The 26,898-nt window shown below is 35.4% G+C and overlaps 1 protein-coding gene across 2 annotated transcripts in view; it reads left to right on the plus strand.

Moving 5' to 3' along the window:
* The window catches only part of MYO1D (myosin ID), a 410,616-nt gene that overhangs the window by 230,545 nt on the left and 153,173 nt on the right, over positions 1-26,898 (plus strand). For both annotated transcript variants that reach the window (XM_074188955.1, XM_074188954.1), the window contains exons 17-20: positions 4,508-4,731; positions 11,148-11,292; positions 12,605-12,709; positions 26,023-26,136. In XM_074188955.1, coding sequence (XP_074045056.1) covers positions 4,508-4,731; positions 11,148-11,292; positions 12,605-12,709; positions 26,023-26,136 — 588 coding nt within the window. The remainder of the gene's footprint in view (positions 1-4,507; positions 4,732-11,147; positions 11,293-12,604; positions 12,710-26,022; positions 26,137-26,898) is intronic.

Raw genomic sequence — 26,898 nt, forward strand, 5'->3', positions numbered from 1 at the left:
TCTGACCTCAGACACTTAATAATTACCTAGCAGTGTGACCTCGAGCAAGTCACTTAACTTTTTTCTTGCCTCAGTCTCCTCAACTGTAAAATAAATTGTAAAAGCCTTGCAACAAAAAAAGTCTGCACTCAAGAAACTTACATTGTACTAAGGAAAACAATTAGTGGCTCCTTAAGATTAGGAATTGTTTTGGTCTTCCTTTCTTTCTCTAGCACTTGGCACAATATCTGGCCAATGTGGTAAGTATTTAATAAATGCTGAATAAATACAAAGTAATTTGGGGTATTGGCACAAGAAACTAAGGGCTTAGACTCATATGGGATGTGGCACTAGAGATGAGCTTTGTAGAAGTCAGGAAATCTAGGAGGAAGAGGTGAGAAATGAGTCCAAACTGATTTGGAGTTGGATATATTTTTTTTTAAATTTTGATAATACCAAAATTTTTCTGGAGGAATTGGGGAAAAATAGAAGTACTGGTCCAAGAGAGGGTCTTACAATAGAATACTTTAACTTTTTTTTTTAGGGTTTTTTTTTTTTGCAAGGCAGTGGAGTTAAGTGACTTGCCCAAGGCCACATAGCTACGTAATTATTAAGTGTCTGAGATCAGATATGAATTCAGATACTCCTGACTCCAGGGCTGGTGCTCTATACACTGCACCACCTAGCCACCCCAACAGAAGACTTTAACCATGTTTAGTTAACATTAGCAATCTGCTATCTAAGTAGAAATATCTTATATATCCCAAGAAATTAAAAGGGAAAGTTCAGTGATCTAAAAATAATTTCATTGACATTTAGATCTTAATTAAATCCCTAACATATAATATTTTTAAAGGTCCTGTTGTTGAGAATAAGAAGACAAGTTCTGGGTAAATCACATAGTCGATGGGTAGTTTTAAATGAATGAACTGTAACCGCAAATTCAATAGAAGTGAAACATGTTTAAAAGACAAAGCAAATGGAGAGAGACTCTTTTGAATGTTGAGATCAGTGAGAATATTGATGAATGGTAATGGTTTATGGTGTTAATAGTTGTCCATCAAGGAGAATGGAGGTGATTAAAAAAAAAACCTCATTTAATACAGAAGCAAAGAGGACATCCGTCTGATTTAGTAGCATGTTCTCCAGAGTGATAAATTTAAAATATAAATTGTTGATGATTCAGAAGCAAATCAACTGAGAGAACATTCACACAATGGTTACAGATAAACTTTTATAAGAACTTGAATATAAAAGGTAGAAGAGCAAGATAACAATTGGTGTGTGTCAATGCTAGTATTTCTTTCTCAAGGATCACTGTGACTTGGGAATTATTTGTATGAGGAAAGGAAACTGGAGAGTGAATTTATCAAGAAAGATATTACAAATAGAATAAAAATAGTAGAATCCAGTCAACTCTCAATTTTCCAAAGAAAATACTTGATTTCCATCACTTAAATTGTTTTTTTCTAGAAAAGGTAAAAATAAAAATCCATAATTAAAAGAGATAAAAGTTGAAACTATATTATATTAAAATGTACTATAGATAATGAAATTTCAATTCTTGATACACATACTGTCAAAGAATCTAAATACAGAATGGAAAAGTTGATCAAATTACAGATAGAAAATTTCTAATAAGTAGAAACCCCTATATGCCCCTTCCAGACCTAGACAAATGTAACAAAAATAGACAAAGAAAAAGTTGATGTAACTAAGTAAGATTTTCAAAAAGCTAGATAACTTCTCTAGTACTTAGTCAATGAAAAAAAGAAAGGAATGTATATATTTATTCAATAGAGCATGTGACCCTTACAAAAAATGATTAGGCGCTATTAATATAAAAATCTTATAATCAAATTGGGGCAAGGGGGAGAGACAAGAACACAGTAAAAGCTATAATCAGTGAAGAATATTTGAAGAAAGAATTCAGACTTAGAGATAGTAAATAATTTAATTCTCCAGGATATGTTAAAGAATAAATTTCACAAATAACAAATATTTTCATAAAATAAAAGTAAAGAGACAGTATACCAAAACTTTTCAGATTTAGCCAAAGAAATTCTTAGAGAAATTTATATCTCTTAATTTTGTCAATGAAAAAAAGGAACATAATTAACTGAGCATGCACCTTAAAAAAACTGGAATAGTCATAATTTTTAAAGCTCCAAAAATATAAAATTCCACTGTTTTGTTTTGTTTTGCAAGACAATTGAAGATTAAGTACCTTGCCATGGGTCACAAAACTAGTAAGTGTCTGAGACTGGATTTGAATTCAGATCTTCCAGACTCCAGGTCCAATGTTCTTTCCTTTGTACCGCCTAGGTGATTATAAAAATGAAAAAGAATTACAGCAAATGCAGGGGAAGTAAGGGAAACTATTAGAAGCTATTCTGTTCAAATAACTCCCCCAAAAATCTGCTAAGAAATAAAATGAATGAGTGTTTACAAAAATATAAAATACTTTAAGCATATCAAACAAAGAAAAATAATTTAAGGATACTATAAAGAAACTCCTAAAGGAGAAATCCCAAGACCAGGTAGATTTATAGTTAATTCTTTCATTTAAAATAAACCAAGTAATTCTAACATTATACTTATTGCATACAAAAATTAATATAGCATTCTACTAAACTTTTTCTATGTGACAAATGTGATCCAGTTACCAAACCAGGGAGAGATGAGAAAAGAAAATTATAATATCTTATAACAAATGAATATCAATACAAAAAATATTAGATAAGTATTAGCAAAGAGGGTACAAATATATTTATTTATATTCTATGACCAGATTGCATTAATTCTATAAATATAGAGTAGATTCAGTATTAGGAAATCTATCAAAATAATGTGACATAATAGTCAAAAGAATAAAAATAAGCAATCCCAAAAAGGTTTTGACAAAACAAAAATACTCCTTTATGTCAAAAAAATGACATTTTAAACTGTACAATCCCTTAAAATAATCAACAATATATCTTAAAAAAAAAAAACCAGCATTTGTTTAAAGGGAGAACTCCAGAGAACTTGAAGTAATGAAGTAATATGGACACATCAAAAGTTTTCAGTGGGGAGCAGCTAGGTGGTGCAGTGGATAGAGCACCAGCCTTGGAGTCAGGAGTACCTGGGTTCAAATCCGACCTCAGACATTTAATAATTACCGAGCCGTGTGGCCTTGGGCAAGCCACTTAGCCCCATTGCCTTGAAAAATCTAAAAAAAAAAAAAAAGTTTTCAGTGTTGGCACTATTGTTTAACATAGTATTAGAAATCCCAGCAATGACAATAAGACAAGGAAAGGAAATTGAGAGAATAAGCATGGACAAAAAGGAAGCAAATGATCACAATATTTTAATAAAGTAGTAAGGCATAAAGCAAACTTACACAAATTCAGGAAAAAAGAAAAGAATGTCAATGAATTATTTTATATATATTTGAAGAGTAAATGAGACATTTCTGACAAGTATGATAGTATTAACAGTACTATGCCATATTTGTTTTTTGCTTTTATTTACATTTACACATACATAATTGATGCCCAGTGACATAGTCATCTTTATCTGTCATTTGTATAAGGAAAAATCAATTTGTTGATATTTGTCAAATTAATAATAAAAAATAATATCAGAAGTACAAAAATGGTAATTTTTGGTAATTTTGTAATTATCATTAGCATCTCTCTTCATTCTTATTTGCATTTCACTTAGGTGTCACTGTCCTACACTGCCCAGAGCTATACTGGACCGTAGTCAAACTTAGGTTAGTGATTTCCAGTAGTCTGAGGTTTGATACCATTTGTCCTCACCATAAAGTGAGAAATAGGGAAGTGCTACTCTACATGAAGGCTTTACCTCCAGCAACTAGAGGCTTCCTCTCCTGGAAGAAAAAAGAAGGGGAAAAAAAGGAGAATGAAGAAGAATGAAGAAGAAAGAAGAATAAAAAGAAAAATAAACTTGCATTTATTTTGTTTATACTTATTTGTGTAAATTCATATTGTCTTCATTAAGAGAATCAAAGCCAAGGACTGTTTCATTTTCATGATTGTTTATTCAATGACTAACACAATATCTGGCACACAGTGGCACTTGATGTTTGTTGATTGATTGATTAGCTAAATTAAGTAGAGGGTATATTGGAAAAGCAAGAATATTTTCAAGTTGTTCCTCAGTCCCCACCATAATCTCATTATTCTGTTTGAAGTCTCTATTATGAAACCTTAGGAAATCAGATGTAGTCATTCAAATATTAGAAGATATTCCAAAGATAAATATAAATTAATTATGACTCATTGATACTAGTCTTTCTCTTCCCTCCCTTCATGATTTAGATGACTAAGTGAAAATTGATTGAATGTCTTCCATTTCCATTTCCCAAAGCTAATCTTTCCCTTTTTACTCCTCCACAAAAGTGCTATTCCAAATAACAACTCTGTAATATTCTGTTATGATTTGAATATGCCTATTTAACTTGAATGTCAGTCATGATCTAATAGACAATTTCCTCTTTTTCACTATTCTATTACATATAAAGGTGTGGAGGGGCACCATAGCCCGAATGAAATACAAGAGAACAAAGGCCGCTCTAACCATTATCAGGTACCATCGACGTTACAAAGTCAAGGCATACATTGAGGAGGTCCACAAACGCTTGAATGGTGTTAAGCACATGAAGGACTATGGGAAGCATGTGAAGTGGCCAACTCCTCCTAAAGTTCTTTGTCGCTTTGAAGAGGCCCTCAAGACGATTTATCAAAGGTAGGAATATATTGCAGTTATTATATCAATCCAGTTCTTATTTTTGAAAGCAAAAAGGTTATCTCTGATTTGTGAGTTATACAAAAGTGATGATGACACAAAGTATATTTCGCAAAACATAAATGATAAAATTAGTGTGTCTGAAACATTTTCTTGAACTAACCTGTTCTTCTTTATATAGTCTTCTATACATTTAAGAGCCTTGCCTCTTGCCTCTCAGTCCTCATGCTTTGTCAAATCCTAGATCTGAATTTCCCTCAAGATCTACTGTTCCTTCCAGTTACATTCAGTATAACTGATTAAAGTCAGGAAATCATACGGGCATGCTAATTGGTCTACTGCAAATTTGTTACCAAATCTTAACTGAGCATTGCCTGTAGGTGAGAAGTCATTTTACTCCTCCTTAAATGATTCTACATCACGTTCCCCATTAGAACTGCTCCAAGCTTCTCTTCTCAGATCTCCCTCTCTTACTGTCTCATCCTACTTCTTCCCTCCCCCAGCAGAGAACTTCACTTTATACTTTATTGAAAAAAAAATCGTATTCATTTAAGTCTTTTCTCCCATTGTCCAAATCTATAAAAACTCTGGGCATCATTCCTTCTATTATTTCTTCTTTTATTCTAAACTTAGATGAAAATATGATCTTTCTTGTACTATAGCCAACCTTTCTACCCTTGATCCTACCCCCCTCCTCATCTCTTCTGGCCGGTAGAACTCACAACAAAGATTTCCTCTCTCAATTTTTCATATTCTACTGGGCATTTTTCTGAAACCTAAAATCATCTCTAGATCTTACCCATCCTTTTATAAAAAAAATTTATTTTTTTATTTTTGCAAGGCAGTGGGGGTTAATTGACTTGCCCAAGGTCACACAGCTAAGTAATTATTAAGTGTCTGAGGTCACATTTGAACTCAGGTCTTCCTGACTTCAGGGCCAGTGTTCTAACCACTGCACCACCTAGCTACCCCCTTATCCATTCTTTAAAAAAAACTCACACTAAATTTACCTCACCAACTCCTCTTTTTCTCTCCTACCTTTCCTATCCAAACTCCTAGAAAATAACAACACTTCTTTTTCATTCCTCTCCTCTTACTGACTTCTAAGCCTCTTACAATTTGGCTTTTGACTTTGTCACAAAATTGAAATTTTTCTCTCTAGAGTTACCAATGATCCCCTAATTGCTAAGTCAAATGTTATTGGATTGATGTTTTTGTTTTTTTCTTAGCCTTCATACTTCTTAAATTATCAACAGCATTTTATACTATTAGCCATTCTTTTTTTTTACTAGAAACTCTTTCCTCTTTAGGTTTTTGTGATACTATTTTTTTTAATACTCTTCTCAGACTCCTCTGCTGAATTCATTCTCACCTTCTAACTGTGGGCATTTAATATATATGTGTGTGTGTGTGTATATATATATATATATATATATATAACAAAGTACTTTATCTTCCCCTACCCCCAAAATTAATAACACTCGCTCATTTCAAACTTTACTGTTTCTGTTGAGGATACCTCCATCTTTTCATTACAAAAACTCAGAGTCACCTCTATTTTTCTCACTCTCACTCATCAAACATTGCCAAGTCTATTCTTTTTCCATAATATTTCTTTCATTTATCATCTCCTAGTTGTTCCCACATTCCAGTTTGAACCCTCATCACCTCCTACTTTGACTATTGAAATAATCTCATAATGGCATCCATGACTCCACTTTATCCTGTTTTAAATGCATCCTTGGCAGAACAGTTAGACTAAAGCACAGGTTGAATCAAGTCACTTCCCAGTTCAGCAAACTTTAATCACCTCCAATTGCCTCTAGGATAAAATATCAACTACCCTGTATTTAATTTAGAGCCCCTCACAACCTGGTATCTAGACTGATATTTATTATTTCATATTTATTATTCATTTCTTCCTTTCGTACACTATATAGACCAACCTGGTGGCCTTTGTTGTTGCTTCTCACACTTTTATATAAGAATACATCTCTCTATATTTGGGAATGTCCCCCCTTTCCACTTCCACCCCTTAGAATGCCAAGCTTTCTTCGGTCACTGTGTCATTTATGAACCTTCTGTGATCTCCCAGTTGCTAATCCTTGCTTGGACACTTTGAAATATCCTCTGGTCTACTTCTTCCATATTTTTTATTTATTAATAGGTGAATACATCTTTCCCAAGGATTGATTGATTTTTGTCATCACATCCCCAGCACCTAGTGTATTAGCAATACTTAGTAAGGAATGGTTGGTTGCTGACTGATTGTCACTTTATTGAAATTACATACACACGCACATGCACACCCATACCCGCACACACACCAAATGTACATATACAAATATCTATATTTTTGCAAATACATGTACATATATTACTTATAAATATTATTTATCCTATAAAATAGAGCATGCCACATTATATATATATATATATGTGTGTGTGTGTGTGTGTGTGTATAGTAAACCTTTGATAAATATATTTGATAATTTAATGAAAAGGGATCCACTCTTATCTTAAAATAACTATACCTGGAATTTAGGTATACTGCCACCAGGTGGCAGTGGCTTGCCATGTCCATCAAATTCCATTTGTGTCTGGGTAAGAGAAGGTTAACATGCTTCTCCTACGTTGGTTTATTAACAGACTTCAAATTCTCGCCTAAAATAGATAAACTGAAATCACTTCAATGAAAAAAAAGAGAGAATTAATTCATTTTAGCACAAACTTTTTTTAAAGAGATGTCTTCCCAAGTACAATTTGGTACCTTTCTCACTAATGTTTAACTTTGTCAAATTATGTGAAGTTTAGCCTCAGATCTAAAGTCCTTTACCAGCGTTTGTCCTCAACATTTAACTGAGGGCACACTGGTTCTGCCTATCTTGGTTTTAGCCATGGACAGTCTATTCACACAGCATAATGTTTTTGAGTTCATCATGGGGAGGACCATAGTTTACCTTTTAGCCTTCCTGCTACCCTGAGCTCTTACTATAACAATGCATTACACAGAATAAGTGCTTGAAAATGTTTGTTGAAATAAAAAAAAATTGAATTAAACATGTGGAAGCAGAAGGGAAAAAAAGACAGAAATCTATGTACTGGTGTAGTACCACTTAGAATATGACAGTCCCTAGGATTGTTCTGCCTCAACCCAAAATCTTTTCATTTTACTCCTTTTGTTTTCTCCTCCTCATTTTCCTCTCATGGAAGCTGCTGCTTAGGTTGAGTTTTATTTACATGTAGTAATTATATATTTCTCTAATGGTCTTGAATTTTGAAATATATAATTTGAAATATTTGAAAATTTGAAATACAAAATGTTTCAGTTGCATGTTAAAGGGACAATCAACATTAAATAGAAAACAGGTTTAAACTGATCCATCAGGACTACATTAGGACTAAGCAACCCCCTACATTAATATGTTTGATTCACTCACTGTCCACTCTAAGTTCTAAGATAATATGGTATAGTATAGTGGAAAGAGATAGACTTCAATGCAGGCTCCATCATTTGCTAGTTGAATCAGCTTGGGCAAGTCACTTAATATTTCTGACCTTCAGTTTCCTTATTAGTTAAAAATTGGAATAACAGCACTACATCCTATCTTGTAGAAATGTTTTAAGGGAGGGGGACAGCTAGGTGGTGCGGTGGGTAAAGCACCGGCCCTGGAGCCAGGAGTACCTAGGTTCAAATCCGGTCTCAGACACTTCATAATTACCTAGCTGTGTGGCCTTGGGCAAGCCACTTAACCCCATTTGCCTTACAAAAACCTTAAAAAAATGTTTTAAGGGAAAATGCTAGATAAATTTGTTACATGCATGTTCATACATGTCTTTTTAGCTTATTTTTCAGTGATCAAGCATTCATTTTTCTCCTTCTACCTCTTTTTAACCACTGGGGCAGAAGCAAATGAGGGAAATGGGGTTGGGGTTGGGTTTGGGGGAGGGTTAGAGGAGTCCTCTCATAAGCACAATCAAGCAAAGCATTCCCATATAGGGTCATCCAAAAATGCATTTCTGTTTCTTATTTTGCATATTAGTCCATTATCTCCGTATAAAGTCAAATTAATTTAATTGGAAGTACAAGTTGAGGCTTTTATCCCTCAAAGAAATGGATATTAGCCTTTAACACCAAAGCATATCTTAGTTTTTAAAGAAAATAAAGGAAATGGTGCTATATCATAGGAGATACAAAGTACAACAACCTAACCTCAAAAAAAGAGAGCGATTCTTGATCTATTAAGAAATTCTAATCTATTACTTTGGGAATATGACTGTTTCCTGTTGGCTCCCTTAATCTCTGTTTCTAGATCACCTGAAGTCTACATCCTAAATATAGAGAGAGCTTTAATGAAGCAGAAGGGAATCTTCAGCTCTTTACTTCCAAATTCCCCCATTGCAAAAGTCAACATTCAAATCATCTTCTCTGGTGTTTTGGCAATTCTGATCCAAATACATGACATGGTGAAGTCTTCCACTTCCATTGATATTTATACATGTGTCATATGAGTGCTCCTGGTAAGAAGGGAACCAAAACATGGTTCCCTTCCACATCTAATAGTTACTGAACTAGAAAGCTCCCAAAGATGACAATGGGATAGTTAAGTATTAAAATTCCCTCCAGAATGCATTCATTGTGCAGTGGAGCCACAGGATGCTCTGAGGACAATGAAAATAGCTATCATCCTGAAAAAAAGAATTCATTCAATGTCCACATGAAGAGCCCCAGCAAAGTCATGCCTAATGAACAGAAGGAACCAAAATAAGCACTGGCTATAGTTTCTTCTGGAGAGGTTTCTCCTTGTGAGAGAAACAACTCTTAGTGATGGTTTTCCAGGTTAGCTGTCATGTATCATTGACCTCAGAAATCTTTCTCAAAATGTGAGTGACCATCCAACCACCCTAAGCTGCCCTAAACTGCCCAAACCCAGTCACACAGTCACCTTGACTGCATCAAATCCTACCCAAGAGACAGCATCTAAAATGAAAATATTGGGGCTAGAAGCTATGCCCTATGGGGGAGTTGTTAATATGAAGAAGAAAGGATCTGTAGAAACTTGAAAAAGAGATTTTTAAAAGGACAGATATATATATGTAAATATACATGTGTATACGCATACACATAGATACATAGTTACATACCTGTATGTGTGTGTGTGTGTGTGTGTAAAAACTTCCACTCATCAGCTCTGTGTCTCTTGTCTAAGCAATAGGAACAAAATGATATTCCTTAAGTATGTCCAAAATCTCTGTGCACCAAGCAAGACAGATGACTTGGGGATTCAATGGATAAACAGTCCAGAGAAATCATGCCATGCCACAGGCACTTGCTAGACATCTAACCTTGGACAAGCCATTTGTTCCCAAGCCTCAGTTTCCTGACTTAATAAGAGAGTTGAATTCAATGTCCTATGCTACAGATCAAATGCTTGTTCTACCCCCAAAGACTCAAACCTTAAGCAACATTACCATTTTCACATAAATATTTGTCTGTGTGATTTGTTATTCATTTTAATTCCCACAATCCTTCATTTGTACCTATCATTTGGCACATCCATCCTTTCCTGGCTTTCTATCCTCATTGCTCCCCTCCTGAATCACCTCTTTCTTACTTCTCAAACAGACTATTCTATTGGCTTCCTCATTGCTCTCCCTGACCCAAGTCTCATCCTTTTTCACTCCATCATTCATAATTTCCTTTTCACTCCATAATTCACTGCCAAAATAATTTTCCTAATACATTCCTGATAATATCACTCTTGTTCCAAAACCTTCTATGTTTCCCCTCTGCCTACAGACTTCATTTGGACCCATTTCTCTAATATTCATGAGATGGCCCCAATATAATTTTATGACATCATTTCGTACTATACCACATCATGTACTCTATCCCTTAGCTATACTGGACTATGAGGCATTTCCCCTCCTTGAATTGACCTTGCTATTTCTAAGAACTTCTGAATCCTTCCCCCATCTCTTCAGAGGGTCCTTTTCCAGCTCTGCCTATTGGAATCCTTCTCTGCTTTGGAGAACTAGCTCTGCCACTTCTACTATGAAATTTCCCCTGACTTTACCAGTTATATTAGATCCTTTCCTCTCCCAGTTTCATGATTCTCCATTTGATTCTCTTTCTGTCCTTTTCTCATTACAATTTATATGTATTTATTTATGGGAAAGGGCAAAGGCAATATCTTGAACTGAGACAATCAGTAGATGTTGGCTCCAATAGCTTATGTTTTGTCAAAGTTTCAAGGGGGCCTCTAACATTCCCTTTAAAGGACAGGAGGAATCCAGTTATCTTTGACTCACTCTGTGAAATGTGAAGTTTAATTTTCTAAGAATGGAAAGATCTTGTCAAAGTCCAAAAGAATATCATTTTGATATGTATTTCATCTTTTCTGGTTTTCTTACAGATGGAGAGCAGCTCAGCTTATCCGGAGCATCCCTCCTGCAGATTTGCCCCAGGTCAGGGCAAAGGTTGCTGCCATGGAGATGCTAAAAGGTCACAGAGCTGACCTTGGTCTCCAGAGAGCCTGGGAGGGAAACTACCTGGCAGCAGTGAGTACAATGGAAATCTACCCTTTTTTTGCTTACACATATGCACATACACACATTTTTCTCTGAGAAACCGTGGAGAGAAAATAAGTGATTTAACAGATTTTCCTTGAGATGAAAATTTGCAAAATTAATGTCTACCTCAAACCTGCTGCATCTGGTAAATCTTTCAGTTTCATTGTTCAATGATTTTCAGTTGTGTCAGACTCTCCATGACCCTTTTTGGGTTTTCTTGGCAAAGAGACTGGAGAAGTTTTCCGTTTTGTTCTCCAGCTCATTTTCCAGATGAAGGAGGCAAGCAAGGTTAAGTGACTTGTCCAGGGTCATATTTGAATTTCCTGGGGTCATATTTGAACTCAGATCTTCCTGACTCCAGGCCTGGCACTCTGTCTCCTATACCACCTAGCGGCCTTCAGGTTCACCACCTTTAAAAAAATGTTTGATCACTGTGGCACATGCTCATTCAATGGTATTCTTCCAATCATCAATGACCACCTTACTCTTTTCCCTCTTTTTTTTAGGTTTTTTTGCAAGGCAATGAGGTTAAGTGGCTTGCCCAAGGCCACACAGTTAGGTAATCATTAAGTGTCTGAGGCCAGATTTGAACTCAGGTACTCCTGACGCCAGGGCGGGTGCTCTATTCACTAAGCCACCTAGCCACCCCAGCACCACCTAGCGGCCCCCTTTTCCTTCTTTATTTACTTCCTAATGGGGTCTATTCTCTCTCTCTCTTTCAACTATTACTTATATGTAGACTACTCTCCCAATACACATCTATATCCATGACTTCTGGCCATCCCTAGTCCAGTTCTCTTCCTCTATCTGCCTTAAACAAGGTATCATAGCCTGGAGGCTATGGATAGATTTCATAGAGTCCATAAACTTTGATAGGAAAAAATTATGCATTTATTCACTAGCCCCAATTAAAAATTAAGATTTCCTTCAATTTGTAATTAAAAAAAAAATTAAAAAGCCATTATTTTGATAGGGGATACAGAGATTTGGCGAGGCAGCCAGTGGGACTCATGACACAAACAGTATTAAGAAATTTCTGGCCTAGAAGATCTCTTTCAAGTTGGACTTCCATCAGCTTTTGCAGAGTTTAGAGTCTAAGGTGGAAGAACAAAAAGAAACATGGATAGTGACTTGAATATTGTTACAAAGGAGGGCATCAATAGGAGTTGTCTTTTTTGTGATAAATATTAAATATTAGTGAATATTTTGTGAGGGGTTACAGACCCTGTGCCTCAGCTATATCTAATCATCCTCTCTTCAGTCTCCAGCTTAGCCTCTCCTTCTTTACTTTCTTTTTCAGAAGTCAGATACCCCTCAAACCACAGGCACTTTTGTTCCTGTTGCCAATGAACTAAAGAGAAAGGACAAATACATGAACATTCTGTTTTCCTGCCATGTCCGTAAGGTAAGAAAAGATAGAAAAAGAGTCTGTTGCTGTGGTTATCTTAAAACAGAACTAAGCTTAATTATGGTTCCATGAAAATTTTTCATTTTAAAAAATATTTTGATAATTGTATTTCAATAGAACTAGCTTTCCTTTTTTATTTTATATATTTTATTTTATACATTTAAAAACATTATTCTGAAAGGGGGATCCATAAGTTTCACCAGACTTCCAAAGAGATGTATGATGCAAAGAGAGTGAGTTACTGCTCTAAAACCCTAAATTAAGGTATCCAGGTGATACCAAAAGTCCATTTGTTATATATATCTTTGTGAAATCCACAACAGATTGGAGAGCATAGAGGAAAGGGTGGAAAGGGAAAAAAGAGAAATATTATTGTTGTGGAAATAAATCATCAATTGCCTGCTAAAATGGAAGAATCTTATACTGAATTTCAGATACAGACACAAAGACAAATGATAGCGCATTGATGGAGGACTTCAACTATCCCTGGACTTTGGCTGGAATCTTATATTACTAAAAGTGGATTGATTCTTGATTTGTCTTATTGAATTTCATTTCTCAGCAGATAGAAGTAATTGCAGAAAGAAGGGACAGTATTGAACTGAGCCAAGTTCTGACCACTGGATACACAAAGGATGGACTGCTTGGCAAACGAGAATTATCAGGAGTCAGAGGAGAAAAAGACCAGACCACCTTAGAATTGGTGACAAGGAGAGACATGCTGGGTGTCTAGGCACAAATTAATGGATGAGAGGATTTATTAATCAATTAAGTATCTGTAAAACACTGCTATTCTCTGAGCTACAAACAGAAAGAAAAGACAGTTCAAGAACTGTCTAAATTCCAATAGTGGGAGATGACATATGACAGAGGTTTCAGCTGCAAGTCAGATGGAAAGGGCCAGTGTTCTTCAGGATGTAATGGCAAACTATATGGTCATGGATATTCTTTAATGCCAGATCTATTAATAAAACCATATCAGTTTCTTAAGTTGAAGTATTTGATAGTACCAAGAAGGTAGAAGTTGCATAAATTAAAATTAAGCTTAATATAAGTAGCAACAAGCTTAATAGAATCAACAACATTCAATTCATTATAACTAGTCCCAAATGGAATGTGCTGTAGATATAATTCATTTATTCTCCCATCACTGAAGATGTTTGGAGTTTGGCAAGAATGATAGGAATGTTGTAGAGAGGATTCTTGCATTAAGTGGGAGTTTGGATTAAATAACTTTCAATGTACCTTTTAGTTCTCCCATGATTTGGTGTTTCAATTGCCTTAGAAGTTAAATGAAGAAAAATGGTCTTCTGTTTTATTATTATTTTGCTTAGGAAACCAAAAGATGAGAGATGTAAATATGTATATTGCACCTTTAATATTAAATTTAATTAAGCTACATTATGCACATTTTTGCTTTTAAAATGTTTATTAGTAACAATTTTTTATTAATTTTATTTTTATTTATTTTAAGAATTTGCCCCACTACTATTAATTGCAAACCTTTATTCTTCTTGAACATTTCCTTTAGTCTTCAAATGTAATGAAGACTGCCTAGTGCTCTTGAAAGAGTATTATATTTGAGTTTTTGTATTTAAATCAGGGAGAGCAAAAACAAAGAAAATGATTTCTCTAATGAATATTAATGCAAAAGAATTTTAAAGAAAATACTAGCAAGATGACCAATGTATTAAATCAGAAAGATCATACACTATGAACAGGTGAGATTTATATTATGAATGCAGGGTTGGATCAATATTAGGAAAACTATAAGCATAATTGATTACATCAATAACAAAATTCATATGATTATATCAATATATGCAGAAAAGGCTTCTTAGAAATTGCATCACCATTCCTGTTAAAAAAAATTAGATTTATGACTAGTATTTTTGACAAAGGACTCATTTCTAAAATATATATAGAGAACTGACTCAAATTTATTAAAAAAAAAAAAACCAAGCCATTCCTCAATTGGCAAATGGTCAAAGGATATGGAAAGGCAATTTATATATGAGGAAATCAAAGCAATCCATAGCCATATGAAAAAATTGCTCTAAATCATTACTTATTAAAGAAATGCAAATTAAAGCATCTCTGAGGTACCGCCTCACACCTCTCAGACTGGTCACTATGACCAGAAAGGATAACGATCATTGTTGGAAGGGTTGTGGGAAATCTGGGATACTAATGCATTGCTGGTGGAGCTATGAACTCATCCAACCTTTCTGGAGAGCAATTTAGAATTATGCCCAAAGGGCAACAAAAATGTGCATACCCTTTGATCCAGCAATACTACTACTGGGTATATACCCCGAAGAGATTATGAAAAAGGGTAAAAATATCACTTGTACAAAAAAATTCATAGCAGCCCTGTTTGTGGTGACAAAGAATTGGAAATTGAGTCAATGTCCATCAGTTGGGGAATGGCTTAGCAAACTGTGGTATATGTATGTCATGGAACACTGTTGTTCTATTAGAAACCAGGAGGGATGGGATTTCAGGGAAGCCTGGAGGGATTTGCATGAACTGATGCTGAGTGAGATGAGCAGAACCAGAAGAACATTGTATACCCTAACAGCAACGTGGGGGTGATGATCAACCTTAATGGACTTGCTCATACCAACAAGGCAACAATCAGGCACAATTCTGGGATATCTGTGACAGAGAATGCCATCTGTATTCTGAGAAAGAATTGTGGAGTTTGAACAAAGACCAGACTATTACCTTTAATTTTTAAAAAATGTTATCTTATTATGTAATTCTGCTATATCTCATACTTTATGTTTCTTCCTAAGGATATGATTTCTCTCTCATCACATTCAACTTAGATCAATGCATACCATGGAAACAATGTAAAGACTAACAGACTGTCTTCTGTGAAGGGGGGGAGGGAAGCAAGATGGGGGGAATTGTAAAATTCAAAATAAAATCTTTCAAAAAAATAGAAAGCATAGGAATAAATGGAGCTTTTCTTAAAATAATAAGCAAAATCTATCTAAAACCAAGAGCAAGTGTTATCTTTGATGAGAATAGATTAGAAACCTTTCCATTCAGACCAAAAGTGAACCAAGACTGTTGATATTGTACTAGAAAAGGCTAGTTATAGCAATAAGAGAAGAAAAAAATGAAGAAATAAAAACAGGCAATGAAGAAATGAAATATCACTCTTTGAAGATGATATGAAGATAGACTAAGAGAACCCTAGAAAATCTACTAAAAAAACTAGTTGAACTAATTAACAACTTTAGTGAATTTTCAGAATATAAAATAAATCATCAGTATTGCTATATTTTGCCAACAAAACCCATCAGGAAGAGATAGGAAGGGAAATTCAATTTAAAACACCTGTAGACAGTATAAAATACTTGGAAATCTAGCTGCCAAGGAACTTTATGAATAAATTACAAAAAAGTTGGAAAACTATTAATTGCTGATACATAAGCTGAGCTAATATAATAAAAATGAAGGTTCTACCTCAATTAATTCACTTATTCAGTGCCATAACAATCAAACCCCTAAAAACTTATTTTATAGAGCTAGGAAAAATAATCATCTGGAAAAACAAAATATCAAGATTATGAAGGGAAATACGATTATACATGTTTAATTTTTATAAGATTGTTGTCATGGAGAAGGGGAGAGAAGGAAGAGTGGTACAAAAATGTGGAACTCATAAACTTACAAATGAATGAATGTTGAAAAGTGCCTTCGCATGTAATTGGAAAAATTAACTTAAGTTAAAAAGAATATGAAGGGAATCAATAAAATAATATGAAGGAAGGTGGTCTAGCAGCACCTAATTTCAAACTAATTTAAATAGAAATAATCATCAAGACAATGGGATACTGGCTAAGAAAGAAAAAAGTGAATCAGTGGAAGTGATTAGATACATATTATACAGTAGTAAACAACCATAGTAATCTAATGTTTGATGAACCCAAAGATCCAAGATTTGAAGACAAGAACTCAGTATTTGACAGAAATTTCTGAGAAAACTGGAAAGAAGTCTGGAAAAAACTAGACCATATACCAAGATATGGTCAAAATGGAGACACGATTTAAATATGAAGAGTGATATCATAAAGATATTAAAAGAGCATGGAAAATTTTACCTAACAAATCTACTGATAAGGGAAGAGTTTAATGACCAAATAAGAGATAGAGAGGGTTATGGAAGGCATATTAATTACATTAAATTTAAAAAGGCTTGTACACATCAAACCAAAAAAGCTTCATTTCTAATTTATAGAGAACTAAATCAACTTAATTTAAAAAAAGAACCCGTTCCTAAATTGATAAATGATCAAAGGCTATAAACAGTCACTTTCAGAAGAACAAATCAAAATCATAAGTAATCATAGGGGAAAAAAAGTGCTCTAAATCACTTTTAATTAGAGAAAGGCAAATTAAAACAAGTCTGAAGTATTATCTCACACCTCTCAAATTGGCTAGCAAAACAAAGGAAATGACAAATGCTGCAAAATCTTTGAACCAAAAATACCACTACTATGTCTGTATCCCAGAAAGATCAACAGAAATGGAAAAGGACCTATATGAATAGAAATATTTATGGCAGTTCTATTAGTGCAAAGAATTGGAAATTGAGGGAGTGTCCATCAATTGGCAAATGACTGAGTAAGTTGTAGTAAATTATTGTGATGAAATACTATGTCCTATAAGAAATGATGAGGGAAATTATTTCAGAAAAAAACTATAAGACTTAAATGAACTGATGCAAAGTGAATTTAGTGGAACCAGGAGAACATATAAAGTAGCAGTACTATTGAAATAATTATCAATTGTGAAAGACTTAGCTACTCTATTCCATGAAAACTGGTGGAAAAAATGCTATCCCTCTCCAGAGAGAGAATTTAGGAACTCTGAGTGCACATTGAAATACATTGTTGTTTTCACTTTTGTTATTTTTCTTGCCTTTTTTTGCAACATGCATAATATAGAAATAAATTGGGCATGACTTCATATGAATAATTGGTATCATATCACTTACCTTTTCAGTGGGTGGGTGGGTGGGGTAGAAAGAGAGATTTTAGAACTCAAAAATTTAAAATGAATATTAATTTCTTTTTATTAAAAAATAGATTTATAATCAGAGTCAGAAGCTCTGGATTCACATCCTATTTCTGTTTCTTATGTGACCTTAAAGCAAGTCATTTAACCTCTCTGGGTCTCAGTTTTCTTATCTGTGAAATGAGGAGGTTGGATCAGATCACAGGTTCTTAACTTTAGGTTCTTTAAATTGCTATTATTTTGATAACTCTGTTTCAGCACAATTGGTTTCCAGTGTAATCCTATGTATTTTATGCATCTAAAAATGTGATTCTAAAAGTGGCACACAGGCATCACCAGACTGTCAACAAGACACAAGAACAATTAAAGATCCCTGCACTAGAGGATCTCTAAAATTCAGCCCTCAAATTCTCTCTCATGATCTGATGCTGAAATCCAAGAAAGTGCTCAAAAGGGGATTCTATATCATTTATGGTCACCCTCACACCACAAGTATGACAAGTCCATTTTACATGTGAATTTGAGAGTTTCTACTTTAACTACAAATCATTATTCCTTCATATTGGGCCTTTTGATTCCTTTCAGTGTTTCCCAGTAGTTACCCAGTAGTTATTTGTTTTTGTCTAGGAAGATTTATTTCTCTTATTTCAACGCAAAACAATTTTCATGTGCTTTTTTTTCCTTCTTATTTTGTGTATTTGCATTTTTTCTGACTCCCTTTCTCTCTTTTCCCTGAAATACTATGATTCATCTTATCTGAAGAACATTCTGTAAAAGCAGTTTTAAATTTTGGAGGCTAATTGCCTTAGCTTAAAAAATTTCCCAAATACATAACTGTACAACCCAAACTAACAAGTACCTAAGGAATTATAAAATGCCTTGTAGCCATTTCTGTCTCCTAGGAACAAGGCTTCCTTGTGATTTCCAGGATCCCTTAATATGTGAAAGTTTTGATCTTGCAGAATTCTAAGTTAGGATATGCCTTTAGCATTTCCTACTATAAAATTCTCAGTTGCAGAATTTTAATGTTTTCCTTAGAAGAGTCTTGAAGTAATATTTACCCAGTTCAAGTTTTGCTACATTAGTTCAATAAAATTATGTATCAGATCCGGAATGTTTTGTTCATCATTGAAGGTAAACAGTTTCCTTACATCAGACCTACCAATTTGGCAATTGTTTGCTATGGCCTCGTTCTTCACTAAACTTCTGCTACCAATCTAAGCAGTGAATGCCTAGAATCTAAAATTTTGATATCCATTTCTTTTGACATGCAAAATATAACTTAGTTAGATATCAATTATTTGAAAACCACATTTTCCTGTTTATTATATCTTATAGGTAGCAAGAAATGGGTATAAAAAGAAAAGTCACCCATTAATAAAATGTAATAATTTAGCTATTCAATAAAATTTCTGTTCAAAAAAAGCTATTCAAAAAAATTAAAATCCTTAATAATTATTATAATAAGCCTTAATCAAAAATATTAATATTTCTTAATAATAAAATAGAGGTTTGTTTTTAACTGGCAGATTAATAAAATAGGGATAATACTTCAAATAGGTAGTCATTTTTTTTAGGTTTTTGCAAGGAAAATGGGGTTAAGTGGCTTGCCCAAGGCCACACAGCTACGTAATTATTAAGTGTCTGAGACCGGATTTGAACCCAGGTACTCCTGACTCCAGGGCTGGTGCTTTATCCACTGCACCATCTTAGCCACCCCTTGGTAGTGATTTTTTAAAAATTTCTTATTTCTTTTGAAAAGTAATGCTTTGTCATATCACTGATCATTTCTTTTTTTTGTTATTTCTTTATTTTGAATTTTACAATCTTCCCCCTAATTTTGCTTCCCTTCCCCCCCAATCCTCACAGAAGGCAGTCTGTTAGTCTTTACATTGTTTCCATGGTATACATTGATCTAAGGTGAATGTGATGAGAGAGGAATCATATCCTTAAGGGGAAAAAAATAAAGTATGAGAGATAGCAAAATTACATAATAAGTTTTTTTTTTAATTAAAGGTAATAGTCTCTGGTCTTTGTTTAAACTCCACAATTCTTTCTCTGGATACAGATGGTATTCTCCATTGCTGCTACCCCAAAATTGCTCCTGATTGTTGCACTGATGGAATGAGCAAATCCATTAAAGTTAATTGTTACCCCCATGTTGCTGTTAGGGTGTAGTTTTCTGGTTCTGCTCATTCTCACTCACCATCGGTTCATGTAAATCCTTCCAGGCTTCCCTGAATTCCCATGCCTCCTGGTTTCTAATAAAACAATTAGTGTTCCATCACATACATATACCACAGTTTATTAAGCCATTCCCCAATTGATGGACATTGACTCAATGTCCAATTCTTTGCCACCACAAACAGGGCTGCTATGAATTTTTTTTTGTACAAGTGATTATTTTTACCCTTTTTCCATCATCTCTTCAGGTATAGACCCCATAGTAATATTGCTGAATCAAAGGGTATGCTCATTTTTGTTGCCCTTTGGGTATAATTCCAAATTGCTCTCCAGAAAGGTTGGATGAGTTCACAGCTCCACCAGCAATGTATTAGGGAACCAGATTTCCCACATCCCTTCCAATATTGATCATTGTCCTTTTTGGTCAGATTGGCCAGTTTGAAAAGTGTGAGGTGATACCTCAGAGAAGCTTTAATTAGCATTTCTCTAATAAGTAGTGATTTAGAGCAATTTTTTCATATGACTGTGGACTGCTTTGATTTCCTCATCTGTAAATTGCCTTTGCATATCCTTTGACTATTTGTCCATTGAGGAATGGCTTTTTTTTAATTTGACTCAGTTCTCTGTATATTTTAGAAATGAATCCTTTGTCAGAAATACTAGTTGTAAGAATTGTTTACCAATTTGCTACATTTCTTTTTTATCTTGATTACAGTGGTTTTGTCTGTCACTCAGCATTTCTTAAATGCCTACCTACTATGTGCCAGCCACTGGTTGAGAATATAAAGGGGGGGATCTCTGTTCTCTCTAAATGGGGGAGACAGAATGCAAAAAAAGAGATACAGATAGCTATAAATAGAGTAAATTGGAGATAGTCAAGAAAGGGAAGGCACTTGCATTAAGGGCTTTTTAAAGACTTCTTGTTGAAGGTTGGATTTTAGCTGAGACTTTAAGGAAACAAAAGAAGCCATGAGATGGAAATGAAGAGGCAGCGACTCATAGACATGAGAGCAGTTGATGAAAATGCCCAGTCAGGAAATGAATGCTCAAGGAACATCAAGGAAGCCAGTGTCACCAGATCACAAAGTATAGGGGAAGGGACTTAGGGAGACTAGAAAGGTAAGAATTGACCAGGTGATGAAGAGCCTTCCATGTCAAACACAGGATTTTATATTTGATCCTAGAGACACAAGGAAGCCACATGGATTGGGGAGAAAGTGCCAAGATGATCAGACCTGCTCTTTAGAAAGAAGATCACTTTGACTTACTCTTAATAATGGTCTTCCACCACCACTTAGATTTTCCCCTACTGCCAAATAAGTCTTTCTGATTCAACAGTTTAATCATTTCAAAGCTCCAGTCAAAAACAGCCCATTGTGGCACTTTCCTGCCCTCGGTTCACATTTTATCGGCTAATGCTCATGGCCATCAGGAATGTGGATCATGTCTTTGCCCACTTTAGCAATACTACTCCACATGCTCTGTTTGATCACACCATCACTTTGACTGAATACTCATCCACCATGTACATCCATTGTGATCTTCTTTACCTTTGATCAAACTGTTGCCAGAATGAGCTCTCTCACTTCTGATTATTCTTCTCCCTCAATCCAAGACCATCAAGTCCCCACTCAACATCTCCTCCATGTTGCCTTTTCTGGTACCCCAGAGAATCATCAAATTCTTTATTTTACTTCTGAAGGGGACTGTAGTGTCGTACAGTGAAATAACTTGTTTTACTGTGGAAGAAACTGGAAAAAGCACTAATTCTGGAGGCAGTGGACCAAGACTCAAATCTCCCACTTGCTATTGACCCTGACCAAGTTACTTAATTTCTGTGATCCTCGTCTCCTCTTCTGTAAAATGAAGAGGTTGGATCAGATGCTCTTTAAGACTTGGACCAGTTCTGGATCTATATCTATGATCCTAAGACCCAAAGAGGGTCAATAACTTATTCAAAATAGGCACAGTAGGGGCAGCTAGGTGGCACAGTAGATAGAGCACCAGCCCTGGAGTCAGGAGTACCTGAGTTCAAATCTGGCCTCTGACATTTAATAATTACCTAGCTGTGTGGCCTTGGACAAGTCACTTAACCCCATTGCCTTGCAAAAACCTAAAAAAAATAGGCACAGATAACATGCTAAAGCTAGAACCCAAATTCAAGTCCCCACCCCAAATCCAGTATTCCTTCTACTGATTCATATTGCCCTCTTTCCCTTCCTGGGGTCCTCCTTTTCTGAACTTAAGGCATTTCAAACTAGACAGACTTTAGAATAACCCTCCCATTTTCCAGATGGAAAAAAGGGAAGTAACACTTAAACATGTCAAAAAAATGATGCTAAGAATCACTGATTTGAGTAAGAGAAAAAAAATCTTGTTTTATAGTGTGGAAATAGGTTCACCTTAAAAAGAGAATGTAAAGTTACCTTTTAGAAATAGAAAACAGTCCTTACTTTTACATACCCATCTCAGGGCATGGAGTTCTTTCAAGGTAAAAGATGTCCTAGGAGTTTGGTCTCTCCAGAAACTCCATCACCCTGACAAACTTGACCCTCTATTAGATTTTTTCACAACAAACTTGTTTAGAGGAGATCTTGGTTGGGCCAGATAAATTCAGAGATCATTTTATATTTGAACAAGCAGAAATATTACTGATGAAAACCTTGATCCTGTAATGTTTGCTCTCTTGCTCTCTCACTCTCACTCCCATTTTTAAACTTACTATGCCAAATTAAGCCTCAATTTCTTCTCAGGTGTCATTATTTTTCAATTGTGTCTGATTCTTTATGATCCCATAAGGGATTTTCTTAGGGTGTAGGATGTGTTCAAGGAAGACTAGAACGTTGGTGTGAGGGCTGCTTTCTACCTTTGATGTCCACCTGAGTCATCTAATTCTTACCTGTGGCTCCAAGAAGCTGTAGCATGCACAGCAGCCACACCTTAGTAAACCATTTGGGCAGGTGAGGTAAACTAGGTTGAGGGTAACCAAGGGAGTCTCAGACTCATTGGTGAGTAGTGGGAGGTGTCTACCCTAAGCATGGGAAGTCTCCCACTAAGCAGAATAGGCAGAAGAGAACAGTTCGTACCAACAGCCACGAAGCCAGCTGAAGCTGATGCTATTGGAGCACTTAGAGCTTTGTTAGATATCAAAGATGCCATGGTCTTCCACTAGAGCCATCACCAGTTGGCTTGACTCTGTCTTGCTATGCAGGATCGTGATGATTTTGGAAAAGACTGAGGCAGATGACTTTGTGCAGTTCTACCTCACTTAAATTCAGTTTATGCACACAACAAAAAGATGGGGTTTTCTAAGCAAAGACACTGGAGTAGTTAGCCATTTCTTTCTCAAGCTCATTTTAAAGAGGAGAAAACTGAAGCAAACAAGGTTAAACACAGGTATTTAACTCCAGCTTTGAACTCACAAAGATGAATCTTCTTCACTCCAGGTTTAGTACTCTATCCCTGAGCCATCTAGGGTTTATAGCTTCATTTGTTGGTCCTAATAGACCAAAAGTATGTTTTAAGAAAAAAAAATTCTAATAACTAAAATTTTATGTAGTGCTAAAAAAACACTTCTGTTTTTAGAGACCTAGTTTTATTAATTCTTGCTTTTAGTATCCCTCCTTCCTCTCTGGGGAAACCATCCCTCCTTACCCTACATTTAGTCTCTTCCTTGATAAACACTTCCAGGTTCCTATCTGTCTGTGACATCAGATGTGAGAAACCAGCCTATAAAAGTCTTTGCCCCTCCCTATAAAATGTCTGACCTATTTCTGCATCAATGAGCAATTCTGTAAAGGACAAGTCTGGGATCCATGCAACAAAGTGAGCAAGAATGAATGCCTGCTATCAGTTAGGGACTGGGTCCTGATCCCTCAGGATGCTTGTCACATCTTCAGTCACCATTACCCTCTTCTTGCTCCAGCCTTTCATCCCAGACTTCTCCACTGACTACATTATGAATAGTATAGACAATCCTTCCAGGTATCTGGCTGAGCCCTAGTCTCCTGGGTGATAGTGTATCCTTATCCTACCTTTGCTTGCTCTTCTCTCATGTTTCAAGTTCAATGTCTTCCTTTGTACAAGACAAAATGCTTCCCATATTAAAGGCATTATTGGTCCTGTCTGTTTCTTCTGTGGAAATCTCCAAATCCTTTTTTAAGCACCTACAGTAGGGACAATGCTCAATATTATTAGTACCTTTCTTCAGGCTATTGAAACAAATATGTGCCATTATTATGACTTTACTAATCATAAGAAGATAATATTGAAAATCTGATAGGTTTGGGAAAGAAGGAAGACTGGCAGTAATTTCTTGTTGAATTGTCTTCGATCGTGCCTGAGTTCATGACCCCATTTGATTTTTCATGGCAAAGATACTGGAGTGGTTTGCAATTTCCTTCCCCAGCTCATTTTACAGTTAAATGACTTCCCCAGGGTCACAAAGCTACTAAGCCTATACTTGAACTCGGGTCTTCCCAACTATAGACTTGGTATTCTATCCATTGTACCACCTAGTAGGCAGCAGTTATTCCATTATGAATGAGGTAGTTTTAAAGTTCTCAAATTGACTGTTTGCATATGAATTATATCTCCCTAATAAACTATAAGGTTCTTAAAGGCAGGCCCCTAAGTAAAGATACCTATTCTTTGCTTCTTCTTCAGCACCTAACCCAGTTTTCTAGTCAAAGGAGAAAGCTAATAAATGTATGTTGAAATAAATTAATACAAATAACTTCCAACTCCCGGGGGGGGGGAGGCAGAGGAGGGGGACTCAATAAATAAATCATTCTCCACAAACTCCCAGGCCACTTGTGAACAGCTGTATACTCATATCTTAATTAGCTACAGTTATAAAGTGGAGCTGTGGCATTTAGTAATTAAAAGCTACCAAGCCACTGTTCCTTTCTATTAATCAAAAGGTGAAGCTCTGGTCTCAGACCCAGCTGTACATGTGGGATTTCAGAAATTATCTCCTCTGGCACTTGGGAATTTTTTCATCCTATAAACCCTTCCCCATCATCCTGACTTGGTCTGATATTACTCAGGGATGAAGAAAGGGAAGCAGGAGATCCTAAAAATCCCTTTGGGTATGAGGAGAGAAGCAGCACTGGGACCAGTCAACAACTCATGGCTGAGTACCAGCACTCAAACCATTCAAGAGAGCAGAGTACCCTTTCACTGCCCTCAAAGAGCTTAGGAAGAAAACTGGCATCCGGGAAGCCACTGAAGAACAGCCAAGGACTAACTGCTAGACTGCTTCCAAGTGCTAGCTGAGTTCAGGAAGGGAAGTTAAGTGTGAGTCTAGAGTCATTGGGGAAATCTTCAGTGAGGAGATGGGGCTTGAGATTCTTAGCAAAAGTGAATGAGACAACATCTTGGTCAGGTGGTACAGGATTGCAGATCTAAGGGACAAGCATGTGGTGGATAGGAAGTTGGAAATAAGGTTAAATCAGAGCTAGAAACAGACCTAAGAGCTCAACTCATCCAACTTTCCTTGGGGGGAAAAAAAGATTAATGAGAAAACTGTTATGATGTTATATATTATTATATGATATGTATTATTATTATTATCGTATATGTTATAATGTATCATTATATGTTATTGTACATATAATTATATCTAATGTTCTATATACTAATATAACACATTACATAATATTATATACTGTAGCCAGTCACTAAAGAAAGGGAACTTTTTTCTGCCAAGTGTCATTTGTATATTTGTCATATCATCCAAGGGCTCTATTTGGTAAAACATTTCATTGATTTACCCCTAAAAAGCTCCTAGATTTGTTGAGTTTCAAGCCCCTTCTGGGGTTGCCTTGCTGTACCATACCAAATGATTTCATGGTTCATAGGTGTCCAAATGTTCCCCAACTTGCTCTAAGACTTCCTTCTTCATCTTTCCTTTCATACAATTTCATATCCAAAACCAAAAACAGTGATTCAAGAAGATTAATATAGATATTGGTATGAATAGGAAAGAACCTTAGGATAAGGAGAAATAGTAAAGTACATAATCAATTAAATATCTTTTTTAAGACAAAATTTCTTCCTACCTAAGGGTATTCTCTGATTTGTTTTTCCTTTAGGTAAATCGATTTAGTAAAGTGGAAGATAGAGCAATTTTTGTCACGGATCGCCACCTGTACAAGATGGACCCCACCAAACAGTATAAAGTGATGAAGACCATCCCTCTCTATAATGTGAGTACCAACTGCTGATCAGTCTCTGTGGTCCGTTTGCATCTCTGATCTTCCTACCTTGTACGGTGCTATGAATATCAGGTTATTTTCTTTATTCTGATTTTGTGTTAATATTTCAATTTTTAGGGAGAGGAGGTGAAGTGAAAATATCATAGGGAGTGACATTGGGAAGTCCTATAAAGCAATTATAATTACAGCATTGCCACAGTTCACTAAAATTCTTTCCACTGAATACTTACTCACAAACATGCTTGTTGGTTGTGACTACAGTCTCACTATGACAATTTTGTGTCTTGGGAATACATTGTCAATTGATCAGTGCCTAATTAAAAAAGAAAATTACTTTTGTATTTCCAAATCTGCATTTTATTATTCAATTTATTTTAACTTGGCCCCTTCCCTGAGATCCTGTTATATAAATAGAGGCTGTTGTTGAATCTTCCACCCATTTGGGTAAATAATTTATAAGAATAATACTGTGGATAGCATTAACAATGTTTTAAGGTTTTTAAAATGCAAGCCGTGCATGATTATCTCATCTGAGCCATGAGGTACAGGTTATAAGTATTTTTAATCATCATTTTATAGTTGAGAAATCTGAGGTTCAAAGAGGTTATGATCTGTTTGAGGTCATGCAGTTAATAAGTGTCACATTCATGATTTGAACCCAAATATACCTGATTCCATGAAGCCCAATACACCATCATTATAATACAGTATTGAGGATATTGGGGAAAGCCCTAGAGTTGAAGGGAAAAGAAT

This window comes from Macrotis lagotis, chromosome 5 (assembly GCF_037893015.1).
Source record: "Macrotis lagotis isolate mMagLag1 chromosome 5, bilby.v1.9.chrom.fasta, whole genome shotgun sequence".
NCBI lineage: Eukaryota > Metazoa > Chordata > Mammalia > Peramelemorphia > Peramelidae > Macrotis > Macrotis lagotis.